Source organism: Agelaius phoeniceus, unplaced genomic scaffold (genome assembly GCF_051311805.1).
Source record: "Agelaius phoeniceus isolate bAgePho1 unplaced genomic scaffold, bAgePho1.hap1 Scaffold_261, whole genome shotgun sequence".
Taxonomy (NCBI): Eukaryota; Metazoa; Chordata; class Aves; order Passeriformes; family Icteridae; genus Agelaius; species Agelaius phoeniceus.
In genome coordinates, this window is record NW_027509916.1 from 97278 (window position 1) to 124211 (window position 26934).

Below are 26934 nucleotides of genomic sequence, written 5' to 3' on the forward strand. Positions count from 1 at the left end.
AGTTTAGCCCAGAGCCTTTTCCAGTCCCTCCCAGTTCAATCCCAGTCCCTCCCATTATAACCCAGTTCATCCAAATCCCTCCCAATCCCCTCCCAGTATAAACCAGTAACCCCAAATCCCCTTTTTACCCATCCCAGTTCCCCCCCAATCCCTCCCAGTTTATCCCAGTAACCCCAACCCCCAAACCAGTATAAACCAGTAAACTCCAGTCCCTCCCAGTTCAATCCCAGTTCAATCCCAGTTTGGCCCAGAGTCCTCCCAGTCCATCCCAGTTCAGCCCAGTTTGAGTCCCGATGTCATCCCAGTAACTCCCAGTTCCCTTCCAGTTTATCCCAGTCCCTCCCAGTTAATTTCCCCCATTTTCATTTTCTTTTTTTAAATTTATTTAAAATTTTTTATTTTATTTTTTTTTAATTTTTTTATTTTAATTTTTTTATTATTTTTATTTATTTTATTTTATTTTTATTATTTTATTTTATTTTTATTTCTATTTATTCTCCGTTAATGCTGCTCTGCCCCCGCCCCTCGCGTGGGCGGAGCCTCTGAGCACCAAAGGGGCGGGGCCTCCCCGTCGCCGCCTCCTCTGATTGGTCCCTGCTCTGCTGCTGGGCGGGGCCTCCCTGCGCGCCCATCAATCCGCTTGGAAGCCCCGCCCCTTCCACCCGATTGGCTGCGGATGCGGAAGTGGGCGGGGCTTCGGCGGCGGCGCCTGCAAAGGGAGCGGGGCCAAAATTGGGGATTTTTTTTCCGGCCGGGAGCCCCAAAATTGGGGAATTTTCGGCTCTTGGGGCCCCAAAATCCACCCGGGACCCCCCAGAATTTGGTAATTCCCACCCAGGACCCCCAAAAAACTCCCAGGACCCCAAAATTTGGGAATTTCCCCTCAAAATTTGGAAATTTTCACTCAGGACCCCCCCGCAAAAATCGCCCCCCCTGGGCCCCCAAAGTTTTGGAATTTTTCCCCAGGATCCCCCAAAATTTGGGAATTTTCCCCCAAAATTTGGAAATTCCCACCCAAGACCCCCCCAAATCCCCCCAGGACCCCAAAATTTGGGAATTTCCCCCTCCAAAATTTGGGAATTTCCCCCCCCCCCCCCCCCCGAGACCCCAAAATTTGGCAATTTCCCACCCAGGAACCCCCAAAATTTGGCAATTTTCCCCCCAAAATTTGGGAGTTTCCACCCAGAATCCCCCAAAATTTGGGAGTTTCCACCCAGGACCCCCCAAAAACCCCTCAGGATCCCAAAATTTGGGAATTTCCCCCTCAAAATTTGGGAATTTTCCCCCTCAAAATTGGGCATTTTCCCCCTCAAAATTTGGGATTTTTGCCCCCAAAATTTGGGCATTTTCCCCCCAAAATTTGGGAATTTCCCCCCCAGGACCCCCCCAAATTTGGGGCTCACCGTGGGGGGGGTCCCGGGGGGATTTTGGGGGGTCCTGGGGGGGTCTCGAGGCTTTTCCCCTCAGGATGTCGATCACCTGACGGGGGAGGGGCAGAGACACCAAAATCCACAAAATTCAACCCAAAATCCGACCCAAAATCCCCCAAAAATCCCCCCTCCCAAAATTTAACTCCAAAATCCCCAAATTTAACCGAAAATACAAAAAATTTAACCCAAAATTTGACCCCAAATGCTCAAAATTTGAACCCAAAAACCTCCCAAAGCCCCCAAATTTAACCCAGGATCTGACCCAAAATCCCCAAAATTTGACCCAAAATCCTGAAAATCTTCCCAAAATCCAACCCCAAATCCCCCAAAATCCTCAAAATTTAAACCAAAAGCACCAAAATCTTCAACATTTAACCCAAAACCGAAAAAAAATCCTCAAAATTTAACCCAAATCCTGAAAATGCCCCCAAAATTTAACCTAAAATCCACCAAATTTAACCCAAAATCCAACCCCAAATCTGACCCGAAATCCCCCCAAAATTCTCAAATCCCGACCTCAAAATCCCCCAAAAATCACAAAAAATTCACTTTAAATCCCATTTAAACTCCTAAAACCTCCCCAAATTTATTCAAATTTATTCAAATTTATTCAAATTTATTTCAAGTTTCCCACCTGCCCCAGACTCACCTGCGGCTGCAGCTTTGGGACACAAAATCCCCCAAAAATTCCAAATAAATCCCCAAAAATTGAAAATAAATCCCAAAAAATTCACTTCAAACGCCCCAAATCCCCCAACTTTATTCCAAATTAATTCCCATTTTTTCCCATTTTTTTCCCGATTTATTCCCAATTTTCCCCCAATTTATTCCAAATTTTTTCCCAATTTTTCCCAATTTTTTCCTGATTTTTCCAATTTATTCCCGATTTTTTTACCAATTTATTCCGATTTTTTCCCAATTATTCCCATTTTTTCCCAATTTTTCCCCAATTTGTTCCCAATTTTTTCCCGATTTTTCCCCATTTTTTCCCCATTTTTTTCCCGATTTTCCCCCGATCTTTTCCCAATTTTTTCCTATTTTGTTCCTGATTTATTCCCGATTTATTCCCAATTATTCCCATTTGTTTCCCCAATTTTCCCCAATTTTTTCCCGATGTTTTCCCCAATTTTTTCCCAATTTTTCCCCGATTTTTCCCCGATTTATCCCCATTTTTTTCCCAATTTTTTCCCCATTTATCCCCAATTTTTTCCCGATTTTTCCCCATTTTTTCCCAACTTTTTCCCCAACTTTTCCCCGATTTTCCCCCAATTTTTCCCCCATTTTTTCCCACCTGGGCGCTGACGGCCACGGTGGCCGCGGTGTCGTTGTGGAGGTTCCTGAGGCCAAATACCCCAAAAATCCCCCAAATCGATTCCCATTTTTTCCCCATTTTTTCCCCAATTTTTCCCCATTTTTTTCCTGATTTTCCCCCGATCTTTTCCCAATTTTTTCCTATTTTTTCCCAATTTTTTCCCAATTTATTCCCAATATATTCCAATTTTTTCCCGATTTATTCCCAATTTTTCCCCATTTATCCCCAATTTTTTCCCGTTTTTTCCCCAATTTTTTTCCGATTTTTTCCCCAATTTTTCCCCCATTTTTTCCCACCTGGGCGCTGACGGCCACGGCGGCCGCGGTGTCGTTGTGGAGGTTCCTGAGGCCAAATACCCCAAAAATCCCCCAAATCGATTCTGACTTTTTCCCCATTTTTTCCCCATTTTTTCCCAATTTTCCCCCAATCTTTTCCCAATTTTTTCCCAATTTATCCCCAATTTTCCCCCAATTTTTTCCCGATATATTCCCAATTATTCCCATTTTTTTCCCAATTTTACCCCAATTTTTTCCCAATATTTTCCCAATTTTCCCCTCGATTTTCCCCATTTTTTCCCAATTTTTTCCCCAACTTTTTCCCAATGTTTTCCCCATTTTTCCCCCATTTTTTCCCACCTGGGCGCTGACGGCCACGGCGGCCGCGGTGTCGTTGTGGAGGTTCCTGAGGCCAAATACCCCAAAAATCCCCCAAATCTATTCCGATTTTTTCCCAATTTTTCCCCCGATTTTCCCCCAATTTTTCCCGATTTTTTCCCAATTTACTCCCAATTTTTTCCCAATTTATTCCAATTTTTCCCCGTTTTTTTCCCAATTTTTTTCCGATTTTTCCCCCATTTTTTCCCGTTTTTTTCCCAACTTTTTCCCCAATTTTTCCCGATGTTTTCCCCATTTTTCCCCCAAATTTTCCCCATTTTTTCCCATCTCCCACCTGGGCACTGACGGCCACGGCGGCCGCGGTGTCGTTGTGGAGGCTCCTGAGGCCAAATACCCCAAAAATCCCCCAGATCGATTCCGACTTTTTCCCCATTTTTTCCCCAATTTTTCCCAATTTTTTCCCAATTTATTCCCAATTTTTTCCCAATTTATTCCAATTTTTTCCCGATTTTTTCCCAACTTTTCCCATTTTTTCCCCATTTTTTCCCAATTTTCCCCCGATCTTTTCCCAATTTTTTCCCAATTTATCCCAAATTTTCCCCCAATTTTTTCCCGATATATTCCCAATTTATTCCCAATATTTTCCCAATTTTCCCCCCAATTTTCCCCCAATTTTCCCCATTTTTTCCCCAATTTTTTCCCGTTTTTTCCCAATTTTTTCCCGTTTTTTCCCCATTTTCCCCAATTTTTCCCCCATTTTTTCCCACCTGGGCGCTGACGGCCACGGTGGCCGCGGTGTCGTTGTGGAGGTTCCTGAGGCCAAATACCCCAAAAATCCCCCAAATCTATTCCCATTTTTTCCCCATTTTTTCCCCAATTTTCCCCCAAATTTTCCCGATTTTTTCCCAATTTTTTCCCAATTTACTCCCAATTTTTTCCCAATTTATTCCAATTTTTCCCCAATTTTTCCCCATTTGTTCCCAATTTTTTCCCATTTTTTTCCCAATTTTTTTCCGATTTTTCCCCAATTTTTCCCCATTTTTCCCCTGATTTTTCCCCCAATTTTTTCCCCATTTTCCCGGTGTTTTTCCCACCTGGGCGCTGACGGCCACGGTGGCCGCGGTGTCGTTGTGGAGGTTCCTGAGGCCAAATACCCCAAAATTCCTCCCAAATCTATTCCCATTTTTTCCCAATTTTTCCCCCGATTTATTCCCAATTTTTTCCCGATTTATTCCCAATTTATTCCCGATTTATTCCCAATTTTTTCACGATATATTCCCAATTTATTCCCAATATTTTCCCGATTTTTCCCCAATTTTTCCCCATTTTTCCCCCAAATTTTCCCCAATGTTTTCCCGATTTTTTCCCCATTTTTTTCCCAAATTTTCCCCAATTTTTTCCCGTTTTTTTCCCAACTTTTCCCCCATTTTTCCCAGTGTTTTTCCCACCTGGGCGCTGACGGCCACGGCGGCCGCGGTGTCGTTGTGGAGGTTCCTGAGGCCGCAGTCGGCGCCGCAGCGCAGGAGCAGCCGCAGCAGCCGCAGCAAACCCCGGCCCGCGGCCGCGTGCAGGGCGGTGCAGCCCGCGTAGGACTGGGCGTTCACACAGGCACCGTGCTGGGAAATACAAAAATTCAAATTAAAACTAAAAATCCCCATCAAATTCCTCAAAATCGGCCCAAAAATCCCCATGAAATTCCTCAAAATCGGCCCAAAAATCCCAGAAAAATCCCCAAAAATCCCATAAAAATCCCTGAAAAATCGGCCCAAAAATCCCCATCAAATTCCCCCAAAAATCAGCCCAAAAATCCCTGAAAAATCATCCCCCAAAAATCCCTGAAAAATCATCCCCCAAAAATCCCTGAAAAATCAGCCCAAAAATCCCCATAAAATTCCCCCAAAAACTCCCAGAAAAATCCCAGAAAAATCCCCAAAAATCTCATAAAAATCCCCAAAAATCAGCCCAAAAATCCCCATAAAAATCCCCCAAATCAGCCCCAAAATGCCCCAGGGCGGTGCAGCCCACGTAGGACTGGGCGTTCACACAGGCACCGTGCTGGGAAATATAAAAATTCAAATAAAAAATAAATAAAACCCAAATTCCCCAAAAATCAGCCCAAAAATCCCCATTAAAATCCCCAAAATCGGCCCAAAAATGCCATAAAAATCCCCAAAATCAGCCCCAAAATGCCCCCGGGCGGTGCAGCCCACGTAGGACTGGCGTGCTGGAAAATACAGAAATTCAAATTAAAGCTAAAAATCCCCATCAAATTCCTCAAAATCGGCCCAAAAATGCCATAAATATCCCTGAAAAATCACCCCAAAAATCCTCATCAAATTCCTCAAAATCGGCCCAAAAATCGCATAAAATTCCCCAAAATCAGCCCAAAAATGCCCATAAAAATCCCTGAAAAATCACCCCGAAAATCCCATAAAATTCCCCAAAAATCCCATAAAAATCCCTGAAAAATCCCCCCAAAAATCCCCATCAAAATCCCCAAAAATCACCCCAAAAATCCCAGAAAAATCATCCCCCAAAAACCCCATAAAAATCCCACAAAATCACCCCAAAAGTCACCCCAAAAATCCCATAAAAATCCCCAAAAAATCCCCCAAAAATCAGCCCAAAAATCCCCATCAAAATCCCCCAAATCAACCAAAAAATCCTCATTAAAATCCCTGAAAATTCACCCCAAAAATCCCAGAAAAATCCCAAAAAAATCCCTCCAAAATTCTCCAAAATTGTCCCAAAAATCACCCTAAAAATCACATAAAATTCCCCAAAAATTCCCCAAAAATCCCATAAAAATCCCTGAAAAATTCCCCCAAAATTCTCACAAAAATCCCCAAAAATCCCATTTAAAATCCCACCAAATTCTCCAAAAATTCCCGAAAAAATCCCATAAAAGCACAAAAAAATTCCCCAAAAACTTCCATTAAAAATCACAAAAAAATTCCCCCCAAACCCCATAAAATTAAAAAAAAATCCCATTAAAAATCCCATTAAAAATCCTATAAAAATCCTATTAAAATCCTATAAAAATCCTATTAAAAATCCTATTAAAAATCCTATAAAAAATCCTATTAAAATCCTACTAAAAATCCTATTAAAATCCCATTAAAAATCCTATTAAAAATGCTATAAAAATCCTATTAAAAATCCTATTAAAATCCTACTAAAAATCCTATTAAAATCCTACTAAAAATGCTATTAAAAATCCTATAAAAATCCTATTAAAATGCTATTAAAAATCCTATAAAAATCCTATTAAAAATCCTATTAAAATCCTATTAAAAATCCAAAAAAATCCTATAAAAATCCTATAAAAATCCAATTAAAATCCTACTAAAAATCCTATAAAAATCCTATTAAAAATCCCATTAAAAATCCTATTAAAATCCTATTAAAAATCCTATAAAAATCCTATTAAAATCCTATAAAAATCCTATTAAAAATCCCATTTAAAATCCCATTAAAAACCCCATAAAATTCTCACCAAAATCCCATCAAAATCCCATTAAAAATCAAATTAAAACCCCCAAAATCCTCCAAAATTCCCCTAAAATCCCTCCCAAAACTCCCCCAAATTACCCAAAACTCCCCCAAATTTTCCCAAATCCCCAAATTTCCCCAAATTTCCCCAAATTTGCCCAAAATTCCCCAAATTTGCCCCAATTTCCTCACCTGCAGCAGGAGCTCGGCCATTTCCAGGCTGTCGTTCTCCACCGCGTGCAGCAGCGGCGAGCGCCCGCTCTTGATGTCCTGAAACGGCCCCAAAATTCCCAAAATTCCACCAAAATTCCCAAAATTCCAAAAATCCCACAAAATTCACGACTTTGGGAAAAAAAAAAATGTTGAAAATCCCCCAAAATTTGCCCCGAAAACGCCAAAAAATCCCAAAATTTCTCCCCTCAAGTTGCCCAGAAATTGCTTTAAAAGTGAAAAATTTTGGGAATTTCCCCAAAATTCCCACCCAAAAAATTCCTCAAAAATTCCCCCAAATTCCGCCCAAAATTATCAAAAAATTAAAAAAAAATCCAAAAATTCCTTCCAAAATCCCCCCAAAATCCCAAATTAATCCCAACAATTTCTCCAAAACTCCCCAAAAAATTGCCCCTAAAATCCCCCCAAAATTCCTCCCAAAATGGCCCAAAAAATTCCAAAAATTCCCCAAAATTCTCCCCCAAAATACCCAAAAATTTTGTTAAGAATCTGGAAAATATGCCCCCAAAAATCCCCCAAAATTCCAAATAATTCCCCCAAAAAATCCCCCCCAAAAATCCAAATAATTCCCCCAAAAAATCCAAATAATTCCCCCAAAAACATCCAAATAATTCCCCCCAAAAAATCCCCCCAAAAATCCAAATAATCCCAAAAAAATCAAATAATCCCCCCAAAAATCCAAATAATTCCCCAAAAAAATCCCCCAAAATTCCAAATAATTCCCCCAAAAAAATAAAAAAAAAATTCCAAATAATTCCCCAAAAAACCCCAAATAAATCCCCAAAAAAATCCAAATAATTCCCCCCAAAAATCCCCCAAAAATCCAAATAAATCCCCAAAAAATCCAAATAATTCCCCAAAAAAAACCCCCAAAAAATCCAAATAATTTCCCCAAAAACTCCCCCAAAAAACCAAATAAAATCCCCCAAAAAATCCAAATAATTCCCCCAAAAATCCAAATAATTCCCCCAAAAATCCAATAAAATCCCCAAAAACTCCAAATAATTCCCAAAAAAATCCAAATAATCCCCCCAAAAATTCCAAATAATTCCCCCCAAAAAATCCAAATAAAATCCCCAAAATCCCCCCAAAAACCCCTCCAAAAATCAAAATAATCCCCCCAAAAACCCCAAATAATCCCCCAAAAAACCCAAATATTTCCCCCCCACTCCCTTTACCCGCCCCAAACCTCCCCGCAATCCCCCAAGAATTCCCAGACCCCCCCAAATTTCCCCAATTTCCCCCAATTTCCCCCAAATTTTCCACCAAATTTTCCCATTTTTGGCCAAATTTTCCCAAATTTCTCCCAAATTTCTCCCAAATTTCCCCAAATTTTCACCAAATTTTCCCATTTTTGGCCAAATTTTCCCAAATTTCTCCCAAATTTCCCCGAATTTTCCCAAATTTCCCCCAAATTTTCCCATTTTTGGCCAAATTCCCCAAATTTCCCCAATTGTCCCCAAATTTCCCCAAATTTCCCTCAAATTTCCCCCAAATTCCCCCCAATTTTCCCCAAATTTCTCCAAATTTCCCCAATTTCCCCCAAATTTCCCCAATTTTCCCCCAAATTTCCCCCAAATTTCCCTCAAATTTTCCCCCAATTTCCCCAAATTTCCCACAAATTTGGCCAAATTTTCCCATTTTTGGCCAAATTTTCCCCCCAATTTCCCCAAATTTTCCGAAATTTCCCCAATTTTCCCCCAATTTCCCCACATTTTCACGAATTTTCCCAAATTTCCCCAAATTTCTCCAAATTTTCCCCAATTTTCCCCCAAATTTCCCCCAAATTTCCCCCAATCTCCCCCAATTTCCCCCCAAATTTCCCCCAAATTCCCCCCAAATTTCCCCCCAATTTCCCCCCAATTTCTCCAAATTTCCCCCAATTTTCCCCCAATTTTCCCCAAAAATTCCCCCAATTTCCCCCCATTTTCCCCCAAATTTCCCCCAAATTTCCCCACATTTTCACGAATTTTCCCAAATTTCCCCAAATTTTCCCATTTTTGGCCAAATTTTCCCAAATTTCTCCAAATTTTCCCCCAATTTCCCCACATTATCCCAAATTTTCCTGAATTTCCCCAAATTTTCCCAAGTTTCCCCAAATTTCCAAAATTTCCCCAATTTTCCCCCAATTTCCCCAAATTTTCACGAATTTTCCCCCAATTTCCCCATTTTTGGCCAAATTTTCCCAAATTTCTCCAAATTTTCCCCCAATTTCCCCACATTATCCCAAATTTTCCCAAGTTTCCCCAAATTTTCCGAAATTTCCCCAATTTTCCCCAATTTTCCCCCAAATTTCCCCAAATTTTCACAAATTTTCCCAAATTTCCCCCAAATTTCCCTGAATTTTCCCGAATTTTCACCAAATTTTCCCATTTTTGGCCATTTTTCCCCAAATTTCCCCCAAATTTCCCCCAAATTTCCCCCAATTTCCCCCAAATTTCCCCCCAATTTTCCCCAAATTTCCCCCAATTTTCCCAAATTTCTCCCAAATGTCCCCAAATTTTCCCCAAATTTCCACCAATTTTCCCCAATTTTCACGAATTTTCCCAAATTTCCCCCAAATTTCCCCAAAATTTTCCTCAAATTTCCCCCAATTTCCCCCAAATTCCCCCAATTGTCCCAAATTTCCCCCAATTTTTCCCCAAATTTCCCCCAATTTCCCCAAATTTCCCTCAAATTTCCCCCAAATTTCCCCCAATTTCCCCAAATTCCCCCAAATTTCCCCCAAATTTCCCCAATTTCCCCCAAATTTCCCAAATTTTCACCAAATTTTCCCTCAAATTTCCCCCAAATTCCCCTCAAATTTCCCCCAAAATTTCCCCCAAATTTTCCCCAATTTCCCCAAATTTCCCCACATTTTCACGAATTTTCCCCAAATTTCCCCAAATTTTCACCAAATTTTCCCATTTTTGGCCAAATTTTCCCAAATTTCCCCAAATTTCTCCCCAATTTCCCCACATTATCCCAAATTTTCCTGAATTTCCCCAAATTTTCCCAAGTTTCCCCAAATTTTCCGAAATTTCCCCAATTTTCCCCCAATTTCCCCCAATTTCCCCAAATTTTCACCAAATTTTCCCATTTTTGGCCAAATTTCCCCCAATTTCCCCCAATTTCCCCCAAATTTCCCCCAAATTTACCCCAAATTCCCCCAAATGTCCAAAATTTCCCCAAATTTCCCCCAAATTTCCCCCAAATTTCCCCAATTTTCCCCCAATTGTCCCAAAATTTCCCCAAATTTCCCCCAATTTCCCCAAAATTCCGCAAATTTCCCCCAATTTTCCCCAAATTTCCCCAAATTGTCCCCAAATTTCCCCGAATTTTCCCCCAATTTCCCCAAATTTCCCAAATTCCCCCCAATTTTCCCCAAATTTCCCCCAAATTTCCCCCAAATGTCCAAAATTTCCCCAAATTTCCCCCAATTTCCCCCCCAAATTTCTCCCAAATTTCCCCCAATTTCCCCCCAATTTCCCCCAATTTCCCCCAATTTCCCTCAAATTTCCCCAAATTTCCCCAAATTTCCCCAATTTCCCCCAATTCCCCCCAAATTTCCCCCATATTTTCCCCAATTTCCCCCAAATTTCCCCCAAATTTCCCCCAATTGTCCCAAATTTCCCCCAAATTTCCCCCAATTTCCCCAAATTTCCCCATTTTTGGCCAAATTTTCCCCCAATTTCCCCACATTATCCCAAATTTTCCTGAATTTCCCCAAATTTTCCCAAGTTTCCCCAAATTTCCGAAATTTCCCCAATTTTCCCCCAATTTCCCCAAATTTTCACGAATTTTCCCAAATTTCCCCGAATTTTCACCAAATTTTCCCATTTTTGGCCAAATTTTCCCAAATTTCCCCCAAATTTCCCCCAAATTTCCCCAATTTCCCAAATTTCCCCAAATTTCCCCAAATTTCTCCAAAATTTCCCCCAATTTCCCCAATTTTCCCCAAATTTCCCCCAAATTTCCCCCAATTTCCCCCAATTTCCCCCCAAATTTCCCTCAAATTTCCCCAAAATTCCCCCAAATTCCCCCAAATTTTCCCCAAATTCCCCCCAATTTTCCCCAAATTGTCCCAAATTTCCCCAAATTCCCCCAAATTTCCCTCAAATTTCCCCCAATTTCCCCCAAATTAATTTCCCCCAAATTTCCCTCAAATTTCCCTCAAATTTCCCCCAAATTTCCCCAAAATTTCCCCCAATTTCCCCAAATTTCCCTCAAATTTCCCCAAATTTCCCTCAAATTTCCCCAAATTTCCCCCAAATTTCCCCAATTTTCCCCCAATTTTCCCCCAAATTTCCCCAAAATTTTCCTCAAATTTCCCCCAAATTTCCCTCAAATTTCCCCCAAATTTCCCCCAAATTCCCCCCAATTTCCCCCAAATTTCACCAAATTTCCCTCAAATTTCCCCAAATTTCCCCCAAATTCCCCCAAATTTCCCCCCAATTTCCCCCAATTTTCCCCAAATTTCCCCCAAATTTCCCCAAATTTTCCCATTTTTGGCCAAATTTTCCCAAATTTCTCCCAAATTTCTCCAAATTTCCCCGAATTTTCCCAAATTTTCACCAAATTTTCCCATTTTTGGCCAAATTTTCCCAAATTTCCCCAATTTTGGGTTTTCCCCCATCCTCACCCCCGCGTCGACGTCGGCGCCGTGCTGCAGCAGCAGGAGGACGCTGTCACGGGAGCGCGAGGCCACGGCCACGTGCAGGGGGGTCAGGCCTGGCCACAGGGGGGGAAAGGGACCCCAAAATTCTTCAGAATCTCCCCAAAAAATCACCCAAAAATTCCTGAGAAACCCCATAAAAATACCCAAAAGAATCCCCCAAAAAATCTCAAAAAATTCCCCCAAAATTCCCTCAAAATTCCTCAGAACAGCCCCAAAAAATTCCCCCAAAATTCCTGAGAATCCCCCCAAAAACTCCTGAGAACCCCCCCAAAAATTCCCCCAAAAAAATCCCCCAAAAAATCCCCAAAAATTCCTGAGAATCCCCCCCAAAATTCCTGAGAATTCCCTAAAAAATCCCCCAAAAAATCCCCAAAAAATCCCCCAAAATTCCTCAGAACAGCCCCAAAAAATCACCCAAAAGTTCCTGAGAACCCCCCAAAATTCCTGAGAATTCCCCAAAAAATTCCCCCAAAATTCCTCAGAACACCCCCAAAAATTCCTGAGAATCCCCCCAAAAAATCCCCCAAAAATCCCCCAAAATTCCTGAAAATTTCCTAAAAATTCTCCAAAAATACCCAAAAAATATCCCCCAAAAATTCCTCAGAACACCCCCAAAAAATCCCCCAAAAAATTCCCAAAAAATTCTCCCAAAATTCCTGAGATCCCCCCAAAAATCCCCCAAAAATTCCTCAGAACACCCCCAAAAATTCCTGAGAACCCCCCAAAAAATCCCCAAAAAATTCCCCAAAAATTCCTGAGAATCCCCCATGAAAATACCCCAAAAAATCCCCAAAAATTCCCCCAAAATTCCTGAGAAACCCCATAAAAATACCCAAAAAAATCCCCCAAAAAATCTCAAAAAATTCCCCAAAATTCCCTCAAAATTCTCAAAAAATTCCCCCAAAATTCCTCAGAACACCCCCAAAAATCCCCCCAAAAATCCCCCAAAATTCCTCAGAACAGCCCCAAAAAATCACCCAAAATATCCCCCAAAAATTCCTGAGAACACCCTCAAAATATCCCCCAAAAATTTCCAAACAATTCCCCCAAAATTCCCGAGAATCCCCCATAAAAGTACCCAACAAAAATTCCCAAAAAAATCCTGAGAACCCTCCCCAAAAAATCCCCCAAAATTCCTGAGAACACCCCCAAAATATCCCCCAAAAATTCCTCAGAACAGCCCCAAAAATTCCTGAGAATTCCCAAAAAAATCCCCAAAAAATCCCCCCAAAATTCCTCAGAACACCCCCAAAAAATCCCCCAAAATATCCCCAAAAAATTCCCCAAAATTCCTGAGAACCCCCCCAAAAATCCCCAAAAAATCCCCCAAAATTCCTCAGAACACCCCCAAAAATCCCCCCAAAAAATCCCCCAAAATTCCTCAGAACACCCCCAAAAATCCCCCCAAAAAATCCCCCAAAATTCCTCACAACACCCCCGAAAATTCCTGAGAACACCCCCAAAAAATCCCCAAAAAATTCCCCAAAATTCCTGAGAATTCCCCAAAAAAATCCCGAAAAAATCCCCAAATTTCCTGAGAACCCCCCAAAAAATCCCCAAAATTCCCCCAAATTTCCGCCAATTTTTCCCCCAAATTTTTCCCAATTTCCCCAAATTTTTCCCCCATTTTCCCCCAAATTTCCCCCCAATTTTTTCCCATTTTCCCCCCATTTCCCCCCAATTTTCTCCCATTTTCCCCCCTGATTTTCCCCCGATTTTTTCCCATTTCCCCCCAAATTTCCCCCATTTTTTCCCCAGATTTCCCCCCAAATTTCCCCCAAATTTCCCCAATTTCCCACCCTCATAATCTCGGGCCTGCAGGTCCAGGGGGGCCCAAATTTCCCCCAGTTTTCCCCCAATTTCCCCCAATTTCCCCCATTTTTTCCCCCCAATATCCCCCAATCTTTTCCCCCATTTCCCCCCCTTAATTTCCCCCAAATTTCCCCAATTTTCCCCCAATTTCCCACCCTCATAATCTCGGGCCTGCAGGTCCAGAGGGGCCCAAATTTCCCCCAATTTTCCCCCAAATTTCCCCCAATTTTTCCCCAAACTTTCCCCAATTTTCCCCCCATATTTTTCCCCAAATTTCCCCCCAAATTTCCCCCCAATTTTTCCCAATTTTCCCCCCATTTTCCCCCCAATTTTTCCCAATTTTCCCCAATTTTTTTCCCAATTTTCCCCCCATTTCCCACCCTCATAATCTCGGGCCTGCAGGTCCAGAAGGGCCCAAATTTCCCCCAATTTTTCCCAATTTTCCCCGCAAATTTCCCCCCATTTTCCCCCAAACTTTCCCCAATTTTTCCCCCAATTTTCCCCCAAATTTCCCCCCAATTTTTCCCAAATTCCCCCAATTTTCCCCCAATTCCCCACCCTCATAATCTCGGGCCTGCAGGTCCAGGGGGGCCCAAATTTCCCCCAATTTACCCCCAAATTTCCCCCAATTTTCACCCAAATTTCCCCCAATTTTCCCCCCATTTTCCCCCCAAATTTCCCCCAAATTTCCCCCCAATTTTCCCCCCAATTTTCCCCCCAATTTTTCCCAATTTTCCCCACATTTTCCCCCCAATTTTCCCCCCAAATTTCCCCCAAATTCCCCCAATTTTCCCCCAATTTCCCACCCTCATAATCTCGGGCCTGCAGGTCCAGGGGGGCCCAAATTTCCCCCAATTTACCCCCAAATTTCCCCCAATTTTCGCCCAAATTTCCCCCAATTTTCCCCCCAATTTTTCCCCCAATTTCCCCCCAATTTTTCCCAAATTCCCCCAAATTTCCCCAAATTCCCCCCAAATTTTCCCAATTTTTCCCCCAATTTCCCACCCTCATAATCTCGGGCCTGCAGGTCCAGGGGGGCCCAAATTTCCCCCAATTTTCCCCCAAATTTCCCCCATTTTTTCCCCTAATGTACCCCAAATTTTTCCCCATTGTTTTCCCCCATTTTCCCCCCAAATTCCCCCCAATTTTTCCCAAATTCCCCCAGATTTCCCCCCATTTTGCCCCCAATTTTCCCCCATTTCCCACCCTCATAATCTCGGGCCTGCAGGTCCAGGGGGGCCCAAATTTCCCCCAATTTTCCCCCCAAATTTCCCACATTTTTTCCCCCAAATTTCCCCCAATTTCCCCCCAATCTTTTTCCCATTTTCCCCCCAAATTTCCCCCAAATTTCCCCAAATTCCCCCCAAATTCCCCCCATTTCCCACCCTCATAATCTCGGGCCTGCAGGTCCAGGGGGGCCCAAATTTCCCCCAATTTTCTCCCCAAATTTCCCCCAAATTTCCCCCCAATTTTTCCCAATTTTCCCTCAAATTTCCCCCCAATTTTTCCCAAATTCCCCCAATTTTTTTCCCAAAATTCCCCCAATTTTCCCCCAATTTCCCACCCTCATAATCTCGGGCCTGCAGGTCCAGCGCGGCCCCCCCGGGGCTCCTCAGGAGCTCGCGCAGGACGCGGGGGCGTGGCCCGGCCGTGGCCCCGCCCCCCGGCAGGTGGGAGCCGCAGGCCAGGTGGGCGCAGGTGCGGCCCAGGCGGTCCGGGCACATCGGGGACGCCCCGTGCGCCACCAGGAGGCGCACGAGAGACACCTGGCCCGTGATCACCGCCAGGTGCAGCGGGGTCTGGGAGGGGACATTGGGGACATTGGGGACAATGGGGACAATGGGGACATTGGGGACATTGGGGACACTGGGGACATTGGGGATATTGGGGACACTGGGGACATTGGGGACACCTGGCCCGTGATCACCGCCAGGTGCAGCGGGGTCTGAGGGGACAATGGGGACATTGGGGATATTGGGGACAATGGGGACACTGGGGACACTGGGGACATTGGGGACATTGGGGACATTGGGGATAGTGGGGACATTGGGGACATTGGGGGGATTGGGGGGATTGGGGACATTGGGGACAATGGGGGGATTGGGGACATTGGGGGGATTGGGGGGATTGGGGATATTGGGGACACCTGGCCCGTGATCACCGCCAGGTGCAGCGGGGTCTGAGGGGACAATGGGGACACAGGTGACACAGGTGACACAGGTGACACTGGGGATTGTGGGGACATTGGGGACACCTGGCCCGTGATCACCGCCAGGTGCAGGGGGGTCTGTGAGGGGACATTGGGGACATTGGGGACATTGGGGACATTGGGGGGGTTGGGGACATTGGGGACACCTGGCCCATGATCACCGCCAGGTGCAGCGGGGTCTGGGAGGGGACATTGGGGACATTGGGTACAGGTGACACAGGTGACACAGGTGACACAGGTGAGGGACACCTTGGGACAGGTGAGGAGATGGGGCCGAGTTGTGCTCAGGGTGGGACAAAGGGACAGGGCCCAGTGACCCCCCCCAATGTCCCCAATGTCCCCAATGTCCCCATTGTCCCCAAAGTGTCCCCAATCCAATTTCCCCCCATTTTTCCCCATTTCCCCCCCATTTTTCCCCAATCCCCTTCATGTCCCCTAAGTGTCCCCAACCCCCCAATGTCCCAAATGTCCCCAATGTCCCCATTGTCCCCAATGTCCCCAACCCCCCAGTGTCCCCAAGTGTCCCCAATGTCCCAAAGTGTCCCCAATCCAATTTCCCCCCATTTTTCCCCATTTCCCCCTCATTTTTCCCCAATCCCCTTCATGTCCCCAAAGTGTCCCCAAGCCCCCCAATGTCCCCAACCCCCCCAATGTCCCCAAATCCCCTCAATGTCCCCAAATCCCCTCAATGTCCCCAACCCCCCCACTGTCCCCAGGTGTCCCCAGGTGTCCCCAATCCCATTTCCCCCCATTTTCCCCCATTTTCCCCCCAATCCCCTTCATGTCCCCAAAGTGTCCCCAAACCCCCCAATGTCCCAAATGTCCCCAATGTCCCAATGTCCCCAACCCCCCCAATGTCCCCAAATCCCCTCAATGTCCCCAATGTCCCCAAAGTGTCCCCAATCCAATTTCCCCCCATTTTCCCCCAATCCCCTTCATGTCCCTAAAGTGTCCCCAATGTCCCCAAAGTGTCCCCAACCCCCCCAATGTCCCCAATGTCCCCACTGTCCCCAGCTGTCCCCAATCCCATTTTCCCCCATTTTTCCCCCAATCCCCTTCATGTCCCCAAAGTGTCCCCAACCCCCTCAATGTCCCCAACCCCCCCAATGTCCCCAAATCCCCTCAATGTCCCCAACCCCCCCAGTGTCCCCAGGTGTCCCCAGGTGTCCCCCAATCCCATTTCCCCCCATTTCCCCCCATTTTCCCCCCAATCCCCTTCATGTCCCCAAAGTGTCCCCAAACCCCCCAATGTCCCAAATGTCCCCAATGTCCCAATGTCCCAACCCCCCCAATGTCCCCAAATCCCCTCAATGTCCCCAATGTCCCCAAAGTGTCCCCAATCCAATTCCCCCCACTTTTCCCCATTTCCCCCCCATTTTTCCCCAATCCCCTTCATGTCCCCAAAGTGTCCCCAACCCCCCCAGTGTCCCCATTGTCCCCAAAGTGTCCCCAATGTCCCAAAGTGTCCCCAATCCAATTCCCCCCACTTTTCCCCATTTTCCCCCCATTTTTCCCCAATCCCCTTCATGTCCCCTAAGTGTCCCCAAACCCCCCAATGTCCCCATTGTCCCCAACCCCCCCAATGTCCCCAATGTCCCCAATGTCCCCAATGTCCCCAATGTCCCCCACGTGTCCCCAACCCCCCCAATGTCCCCAGTGTCCCCAATGTCCCCAAGTGTCCCCTCACCTGTCTCAGGTGGTTGTAGACGTCCAGGTCGCGCCCCCCCCCGCAGGAACAGCGCCACCAACCTGCGGGCGACGGCCACCGCGCCCTGGGCCACCGCGATGTGCAGGGGCCTGGGGACACCGAGGGGACAGTGGGGACATTGGGGGGGTTGGGGGCATTGGGGACATTTGGGGGCAATGGGGACATTGGGGACATTGGGGACTTTGGGGACATTGGGGACTTTGGGGGGGTTGGGGGGATTGGGGACATTTGGGGGCAATGGGGACATTGGGGACATTGAGGGGATTGGGGGCATTGGGGGGGTTGGGGGGATTGGGGACATTGGGGACATTGGGGACGTTGAGGGGCATTGAGGGACACTGGGGGGACATTGAGGGGACAATGGGGGCAATGGGGACAGTGGGGGGACATTGGGGGACATTGGGGACATTGAGGGGACAGTGGGGACATTGGGGGATTGGGGGCAATGGGGACATTTGGGGACATTGGGGGGACATTGGGGACAATGGGGGCATTGAGGGGACATTGATGGCGTTGGGGACATTGGGGACATTGGGGACATTTGGGGATGTTGGGGACGTTGAGGGGACATTGGGGACATTGAGGACAATGGGGGGATTGGGGGCAATGGGGACATTTGGGGACGTTGGGGACATTGAGGGGACAATGGGGGAATGGGGACAATGGGGACATTGGGGGACATTGGGGGGGTTGGGGACATTTGGGGGCATTGAGGGACACTGGGGGGACATTGGGGGCAATGGGGACAGTGGGGGGACATTGGGGACATTGGGGACATTGAGGGGACATTGGGGGAGTTGGGGACATTGAGGGGACATTGGGGACAATGGGGACAGTGGGGGCAATGGGGGGACATTGGGGGGACAATGGGGACATTGGGGGAACATTGAGGGCATTTGGGACAATGGGGACATTGAGGACATTGAGGGGACATTGGGGGGACATTGAGGGGACATTGGGGACATTGGGGAGATTTGGGAAATTGGGGGCATTGGGGGGACATTGGGGACATTGGGGACGTTGAGGGGCAATGGGGACAGTGGGGGCATTGAGGGGACATTGGGGGGGTTGGGGACGTTGAGGGGACATTGGGGACATTTGGGGCGATTGGGGACATTGGGGACATTGAGGGGACATTGGGGACAATGGGGACATTTGGGGTGATTGGGGGGGTTGGGGACATTGAGGGGACATTGGGGACATTGGGGGGACATTGGGGACAATGGGGGCATTGAGGGGACATTGGGGGGATTGGGGACATTGAGGGGACAATGGGGACAATGGGGACATTTGGGACAATGGGACAAAATGGGAGGAAAAAGGAGAAAAATGGGAATGGGGACATTGGGGACATTTGGGGCAATGGGGACATTGAGGGGACATTGGGGAAAAATGGGAGGAAAAAGGGGAAAAATGGAATTGGGGACATTTGGGGACATTTTAGGGGATTGGGGACATTTGGGACATTGGGGACATTGAGAGAAAATGGGGAACAATGGGAAAAATGGGGGAAAATTGGGGAAAAATGGGATTGGGGACATTGGGGACATTGGAACAAAATGGGAGGAAAAAGGGGAAAAATGGGAATGGGGACATTTAGGGACATTTTAGGGACATTTCGGGGACATCGGGAAGAAATAGAGGAAAAATTGGGGAAATTTGGGAAACTTTGGGACATTTGGGGACACTGGGGGGTCCCAAATGTCCCCAAAATCTCCCTGGGGGCTCGCAAATTTGGGACCTTTGGTGACATTTCGGGGACATTTGGGGACTTTTGGGACCCCCAGGGACATTTTTGGGGACATTTTGGGGACATTTTAGGACATTTGGGGACATCTGGGGGCATTTTGAGGACATTTGGGGACATTTTGGGGGCATTTTAGGACATTTGGAGACTTTTGGGGTCCAAATATCCCCAAAATGTCCCCAAAATGTCCCCAAAATGTCCCCAAACCCGCGGGGGGGGGAATGGGAGGCGCCGTTCCCGCCCCTCCCCCCGCGCTGTTCCCGTAAGGGGGCGTGGCCTCGCCCCGATGACGTCACCGCCGAGCCCGGGGGATTCCCCGCGGGGTGGGGGGAGGGGCCGCGCGGGGATTCCCACGGCCCGAGGGCGTCCCCGGGGGGGGGGAGGGGGGGGAAGGGGAAATTTGGGGACATTTGGGGACATTTGGGACATTTTGGAGGCATTTGGGGACATTTTGAGGAAATTTGGGGACATTTGGGGACATTTTGAGGAAATTTCGGGAAATTTTGAGGAAATTTGGGGACATTTTAGGACTTTTGGGGACATTTTGAGGAAATTTGGGGACATTTTGGGACATTTTGGGGACATTTGGGGACATTTTAGGACATTTCGGATATTTTGGGGACATTTTGAGGAAATTTTGGGAAATTTCGAGGAAATCTGGGGACATTTGGGGAAATTTGGGGACATTTGGGGGAAATTTGGGGACATTTGGGGACATTTGGGGACATTTGGGGACATTTTTGGTGGAATCCCAAAGGGGGGGGGTGGGGATTCCCAGGGGGAATTTTGGGGCCCCCTGAAGGATTTTGGGGGAATTTTGGTGATTTTGGGGATTTTTTGGGGTTTCCCGGGTGATTTTTGGGGTCCCCTGAGGGATTTTGGGGATTTTTTTTGGGGTTTCCTGGGTGGATTTGGAGATTTTGGGGTTTCCCAGGTGATTTTTGGGGGATTTTTGGGGTTTCCCGGGTGATTTTTTTGGGGTTTCCCGGGTGATTTTTTCTTTATTTTTGGGATTTTTTGGGGGTTTCCCAGCTGGATTTTGGGGGTGGATTTTGCGATTTTTAGGGTCCCCAGGTGGATTTTTGGGGGCATTTTGGGATTTTTGGGGTCCCCAGGTGATTGTTGGGTTTTCTTGGATGATTTTTGGATTTTTGGGGGTTCCCAGCTGGATTTTTTTGGGGATTTTTGGGCTTTTCCAGGTGGAATTTTTTTCGGAATTTTGGATTTTTGGGGTTTCCCAGGCTGATTTTTTTTTTGATTTTTGGCTGTTCCCCAGGTGGATTTTGGGGGATTTGGGGATTTTTGGGGTTTCCCAAGTGGATTTTTGGGGTGGATTTGGGGATTTTTGGGGTGGATTTTTTTTATTTTTGGGGTTCCCAGGTGGATTTTTTTGTTTTTTTTTTTTAATTTTTTAAATTTTTGGGGTTCCCCAGGTGGATTTTGGGGTGGATTTGAGGATTTTTGGGGTGGATTTTGGGCATTTTGGGGTGGATTTTGGCATTTTTGGGGTGGATTTTTTTTATTTTTGGGGTTCCCAGGTGGATTTTTTTTGGGTTTTTTTTTAATTTTTTAAATTTTTGGGGTTTCCCAGGCAGATTTTTTTCATTTTTGGGTGGATTTTGGCATTTTTGGGGTGGATTTTGGCATTTTCGGGTCCCCTCCCCACTCACGTGTCCCCATCCTCGTCCTGCCGGGTGGCGGCGGCGATGGCGGCGGCCAAGGGGGGCTCGGGGGGGACCCCAAAATTTGGGGAGCCCAAAAGGGGCGGGGCGGGAACCCCCGAAATTCCCGCGGCCCCCAAAAACGGCGGCGGAGGCTCCGCCCTCGAACCTGGAAGGGGAAAAATTGGGGGAAAAATTGGGGGAAAAATTGGGAAAAATTGGGGAAAAATTGGGGAAAAATTGGGAAAAAAATTGGGGGAAAAACTGGGGAAAAATTGGGGGAAAAATTGGGGAAAAATTGGGAAAAAAATTGGGGGAAAAACTGGGGAAAAATTGGGGAAAATTGGGGAAAAATTGGGGAAAAATTGGGGAAAAATTGGGAAAAAAATTGGGGGAAAAAACTGGAGAAATTGGGGAGAAATTGGGGGAAAAATTGGGGGAAAAATTGGGAGAAAAATTGGGGGGAAAAATTGGGGGAAAAATTGGGGGAAAAACTGGAGAAATTGGGGAGAAATTGGAAAAAAAGTGGGGGAAATTTGGAGGAAAATTGGAGAAAAATTGGAGGAAAATTAGGGAAAAAGTGGGAAAAAAGTGGGGAAAAAAGTTGGAAAAATTTTGAGGAAAATTGGGAAAAATTTGGAATAAAGTAGAGGAAAAAGTGGAAAAAAAAATGGAAAAATGAGGAAAAATTGGAGAAAATTGGGGGAAAAAGTGGGAAAATTTCGAGGAAAATTTGGGGGAAAATTGGGAAAAAAGCAGGGAAAATTTTCGAGGAAAATTGGGGGAAAAAGTGGGGAAAATTTTGAGGAAAATTGGGAAAAATTGGGGAAAAATCGGGGGAAACTGGGGAAAATTTGGAATAAAGTGAGAAAACATTGGGAAAATTTGGGAGAAAAATTGGGGGAAAAAATGGGAAAAAAATGGGGGAAATGAGGAAGAAAAGTGGGAGAAAATTGGGGAAAAGTGGGAAAATTTTGGAGGAAAAATGAGAAAAAAGTGGGGGAAATTGGGAAATTTTGATGGGAAAATGGTAAAAATTGGGAAAAATAGGGAAAAAATAGGGTGAAAATTGGGAATTTTTTGGGAAAAATTGGGGAAAAAAGTGGGGGAAAAATGGGAAAAATGAGGAGAAAGGAGGGAAAAAAGTGGGGGAAAAATGGGAAAAAAAACGAGGAGAAAGTGGGAAAAAAGTGGAGGAAAAATTGAGGATAAAATGGGGGGAAATAGGAAAAAAGTGGGGAAAAATTGCAGGAAAATTTTGGAGAAACTGAAGGAAAATTGGGGAAAAAGTGGAGAAAATAGGGAAAAACCTGGGAAAAAAAATGGGAATAAAGCGGGGAAAAAAAAAATGGGAATAAAGCGGGGGAAAATTGAAAATTTGGGGGGTGGGGTCTCACCTGTGCAGGTCCCGATTTTGGGGGGCGGCCGAATGGGAGCGGGGTCCCCCAAAATTCGGGGGTCTCCCCCTCCCCCCCCGCCCCCCAAAACCGAGCGGCGCTTCCGGAGCGGCAGCGAAGTTTCGGGGGTGGGGGAGGGGCGGCGTTTTTGGGGGGCTTTGGGGGGATTCGGGGTCCGGCGCGTGCGCAGATCCACGGGCAGCTCCTCGGCCATCGGGGGGTCCCGCAGATTTTTGGGGGGACCCCCCCCCCCCCCAAAATAAAAATGAATTTCGGGCCCCGGCGGAGTCGCCGCGGGAGCGGAAGCGAGCGGGGAATCCCCAAATGAGGGGGGTGGGGTCGTTTTGGCCACGCCCATTTCCCCGCTGGCCACGCCTACTTTGTGGAGACCACGCCCACTCGTCTATGGGAACGCCCCTTGAGGGGTTGGCCACGCCCATCGAGTGTTCAGGCCACGCCCGTTGAGGGGAGAGCGAGAATTTGGGGAATTGGCGGGGAAAAAAAAATGGGAATTGGCGGGAAATGTGGGGGATTGATGGGGAAAAAAAGGCGAAAATTGGGGAAAATTCATTGAAAAAGATCAAAAATTGGAGCTGGGAACAGCCCTGGGGGACATTTTGGGGACTTGGGGACAACCTGAGGATCATTTAGGGACGCTGGGATGGCCCTGGGGACACTGGGAGGGACACGAGGACATTATTGGGGACATTGGGAACACCCCTGGGGACACTGGGACCGAGCTGGGGACACTGGGACGGAGTTGGGGACACTGGGATGGCCTTGGGGACACTGGACGGAGTTGGGGACACTGGGATGGCCTTGGGGACACTTTGAGGACCCCAGGAGGGACGTGGGGACACTCCCGGGGGACATGGGGACACACTTGAGGACAGTTTGGGGACATGGGGACACCCCTGGGGACACTGGGACAGAGCTGGGGACACTGGTTTGGCCTTCGGGAGAGAGTTGGGGACACTGGGACGGACATGGGGACATTTTGAGGACTTGGGGACACTCTTGGAGACACTGGACAACCCAGGGGTGGCCTTGGGGACGCTTTGGGACCTGGAGAGAACCTGGGGACATCCCTGGGGACACTTTTGGGACACTGGGACACCCTTGGGGACACTTTGAGGACACTTTGGGGACACCAGGACGGCCTTGAGGACACCAGGACACCCCAGACCATCACCGACAACAAACTGGGGACATCTGGGGACGTTTGCCCCCATTTTGGTAATTTTGCTCCATTTTGGGGCATTTTTAGGCTATTTTTGAGCGGCTCGCGGCGATTTTTGGGATTTAGGAGCAGTTTGGGGTCAGTTCCGTGCGATTTTGGGGCATTTTTGTGGCGTTTTTTGTCATTTTTGGGACATTTTGGCGACGTTTTTGGCCTCAGTTTTGAAGCCTTGTAGGCCGCGTTGCCATGGCGACGCGCCAGCGATTCTCTCATCTGATTGGTCAATTCGTACCACGTGAGCGGGGAATCCCCGCGCTCTGATTGGTCGCACGGAGTCACCCTTGCGGAAAAGGAGAGCGCTGATTGGTCGCTGCCGGGTCACGTGTGCGGAAGTGGCGGGGCAGGGGAGCCACAGGTGGGAGCGCCCCGGGAAGACCCCAAAATTTGGGGGAGGGGCCCCAAAATTTGGGGTGGGGGAGGGGAAAGAGGCCGAGGGGGGGGAGGGGAGAGGAGGGAGAGGGGTAGGGGGCTGAAAGGGAAAAAATTGCCCCAAAATTGGCGAAATTTGATAAAAATCGCCCCCAAAATTCATAAAAATCTCCCCAAAATTGATAAAAATTGACGAATATTGAGCAAAGTTGACTCAAATTGGTAGAATCTGGCGTGAAATGAGAGTAAATGGTAAGAAAGTGGCAAAAAATTTGAATTAAAATTGATAAAAAGTGGGGAAAAGTTCTAAAATGATAAAAAACGGATCCAAAAGTCACAAAATTCGGCTAAAAATGAAGCCCAAAGGGCTTAAAAGGTCAAAAATGCGAGAAAATGGAGAGAAAATGATCTGAAATTCTCTAAATTCCCAAAATATCCCCAAAATTCTCCTGAAATTCCTCAGTCCGCCCTAAAATTAATGAGAAATCTCCAAAATCCCCCAAAGTTCCCCTAAAAATTCCCCTAAAATCTCCTCAAATGTTGGCAAAGGACCCCGAAATCCCCCAATTCCCCTCTAAATCCCCCAAAATAAAAAAGTCCCCCCAAAATCCCCATATCCCCCCCAATATCCCCCCCCAAAAATCTCCAAAATCCCCCCAAAAACGCCCCCAAAAATCTGTCCCAAATCCCCCTAAAATTCCAAAATCCCCCAAAAAATCCCCAAAATCCCCCCAAAAATCCCCAAAAACTCCCCCAAAAATTCCCCCAAAATCCCCCCTAAAAATCCCCCCAAAAAATCTCCAAAATCCACTAAAAATCCCCTGTAAAAATCCCCAAAATCCCCCCAAAAATCCCCAAAAATTCCCCCAAAAATCCATAAAATCCCCCCTAACAATCCCCAAAATCCCCCTAAAAGTCCCCCTAAAAATTCCCAAAATCCCTCCTAACAAATCCCCCTAAAAAACTCCCCTAAAAATCCCCTAAAAATCCCCCTAAAAATCCCCAAAATCCCCAAAGATCCGCAAAATTCCCCCTAAAAATCCCCCGTAAAAATCCCTAAAATCCCCCCAAAAATCCCCCAAATCCCCCCTACAAATCCCCCTAAAAATCTCCAAAATCCCCCCAAAAAATCCCAAATAAATCACCCCAAAATCCCCCCAAAAATCCCCCTAAAAATCCCCAAAATCCCCCCTAAAAATCCCACTAAAAATCCCCCAAAAATTCCCCCAAAAATCCCCAAATCCCCCTAAAAATCCCCCCTAAAAATCCCTAAAAATCCCCCTAAAAATCCCCAAAATCCCCCCGAAAAAATCCCCTAAAAAATCCCTCTAAAATCCCCCTAAAAATCTCAAAAATCCCCCCAAAAATCCCCCCTAAAAATCCCCAAAATCCTCCTAAAAGTCCCCCCTAAAAATCCCCCTAAAAATCCCCAAAATCCCCCCCAAAAATCCCAAAAAAATCCCAAAAATTCCCCCAAAAAAAATCCCCAAAATCCCCCCTAAAAATCTCCAAAATCCCACTAAAAATCCCCAAAATCCTCCTAAAAGTCCCCCTAAAAATCCCCCTAAAATTCCCAAAATCCCCCTAAAAATCCCCCTAAAAATCCCCTTAAAAATCCCCAAAATCCCCCCCCAAAAATCCCCAAAAATTCCCCCCTAAAAACTCCCCAAAATCCCCCCGAAAATCCCCAAAAAATGCCCCTAAAAATCCCCTAAAAATCCTCCAAAATCCCCCCAAAAATCCTCCTAAAAATCCCCAAAATCCCCCCTAAAATCCCCCTAAAAAATCCCCAAAATCCCCCAAAAATCTGCAAAATTCCCTCTAAAAATCCCCTGTAAAAATCCCCAAAATCTCCCCAAAAATTCCCCCAAAAATCCATAAAATCCCCCCCAAAAATTCCCCCAAAAATCCCCAAAATCCCCCTAAAAATCCCCCAAAAAATCCCCAAAATCCCCCTAAAAATCCCCAAAATCCTCCTAAAAGTCCCCCTAAAAATCCCCAAAATCCCCCCTAAAAATCCCCCCTAAAAATCTCCAAAATCCACTAAAAATCCCCCTAAAAATCCCCAAAATCCCCCCGAAAAAATCCCCTAAAAATCCTCTAAAATCCCCCTAAAAATCTCAAAAATCCCCCCAAAAATCCCCCCTAAAAATCCCCAAAATCCCCCTAAAAGTCCCCCTAAAAACTCCCCTAAAAATCCCCAAAATCCCCCTAAAAATCCCCCTAAAAAACTCCCCGTAAAAATCCCCAAAATCCCCCCGAAAATCCCAAAAAAATCCCCCTAAAAATCTCAAAAATCCCCCCAAAAATCCCCCTAAAAACTCCCCTAAAAATCCCCAAAATCCCCCCAAAAATCCCCAAAAATTCCCCCAAAAATCCATAAAATCCCCCCAAAAAATCCCCAAAATCCCCCTAAAAATCCCCCTAAAAATCCCCAAAATCCCCCTAAAAAATCCCCAAAAATTCCCCAAAAATTCCCCAAAATCCCACTAAAAATCCCCAAAAATTCCCCAAAAATTCCCCAAAATTCCCCCCAAATTCCCCTCCCCCACCCCAAAATTCCCACCCGGATTTTTTGGGGTGGGGGGTGGGGGAGGGGCTTGGGGGGGTTGGGATTTTTTGGGGTTTTTTTGGGTTTTTTGGGGATTTTTGGGGGGATTTTTAAGGGATTTTAGGGGGGATTTTGGGGGAATTTTTTTGGGGATTTTGGGGGAAAACTTTTGGGATTTTTTGGGGGGAATTTTGGGGATTTTTGGATTTGTTGGGGTTTTTTTTTAATTATTTTGGGGATTTTTTGGGGGCATTTTGGGGATTTTTTTCAAAATTTTTTTAGGGATTTTTGAAGGGGATTTTGGGGTGATTTGGGGAATTTTTTTGGATTTTTGGAGGTGATTTTGGGGGCGATTTTGGGGCGATTTTTGGGGATTTTTGGAGGTGATTTTGGGGGGGATTTTGAGGGGATTTTGGTGGAATTTTTGGGGTTTTTTGGAGGGGATTTTGGGGGAATTTTTGGGGATTTTTGGGGGATTTTGGGGGAAGTTTTGGGGATTTTTGG

At 46.1% G+C, this 26934-nt stretch overlaps 1 protein-coding gene across 1 annotated transcript; it reads right to left on the reverse strand.

The window, feature by feature from the left end:
- Nucleotides 1–487: 487 nt before the first annotated feature.
- Nucleotides 488–23491, reverse strand: BCL3 (BCL3 transcription coactivator). Its single transcript, XM_077173144.1, is given in 10 exon segments — nucleotides 488–709; nucleotides 1404–1479; nucleotides 4805–4972; nucleotides 7041–7118; nucleotides 11701–11789; nucleotides 15113–15347; nucleotides 17445–17483; nucleotides 17485–17554; nucleotides 20883–21042; nucleotides 22271–23491. Coding segments are annotated over 10 exon segments (1491 nt in total). The 5' UTR covers nucleotides 22629–23491; the 3' UTR covers nucleotides 488–491.
- Between the last annotated feature and the right edge of the window lie 3443 nt (nucleotides 23492–26934).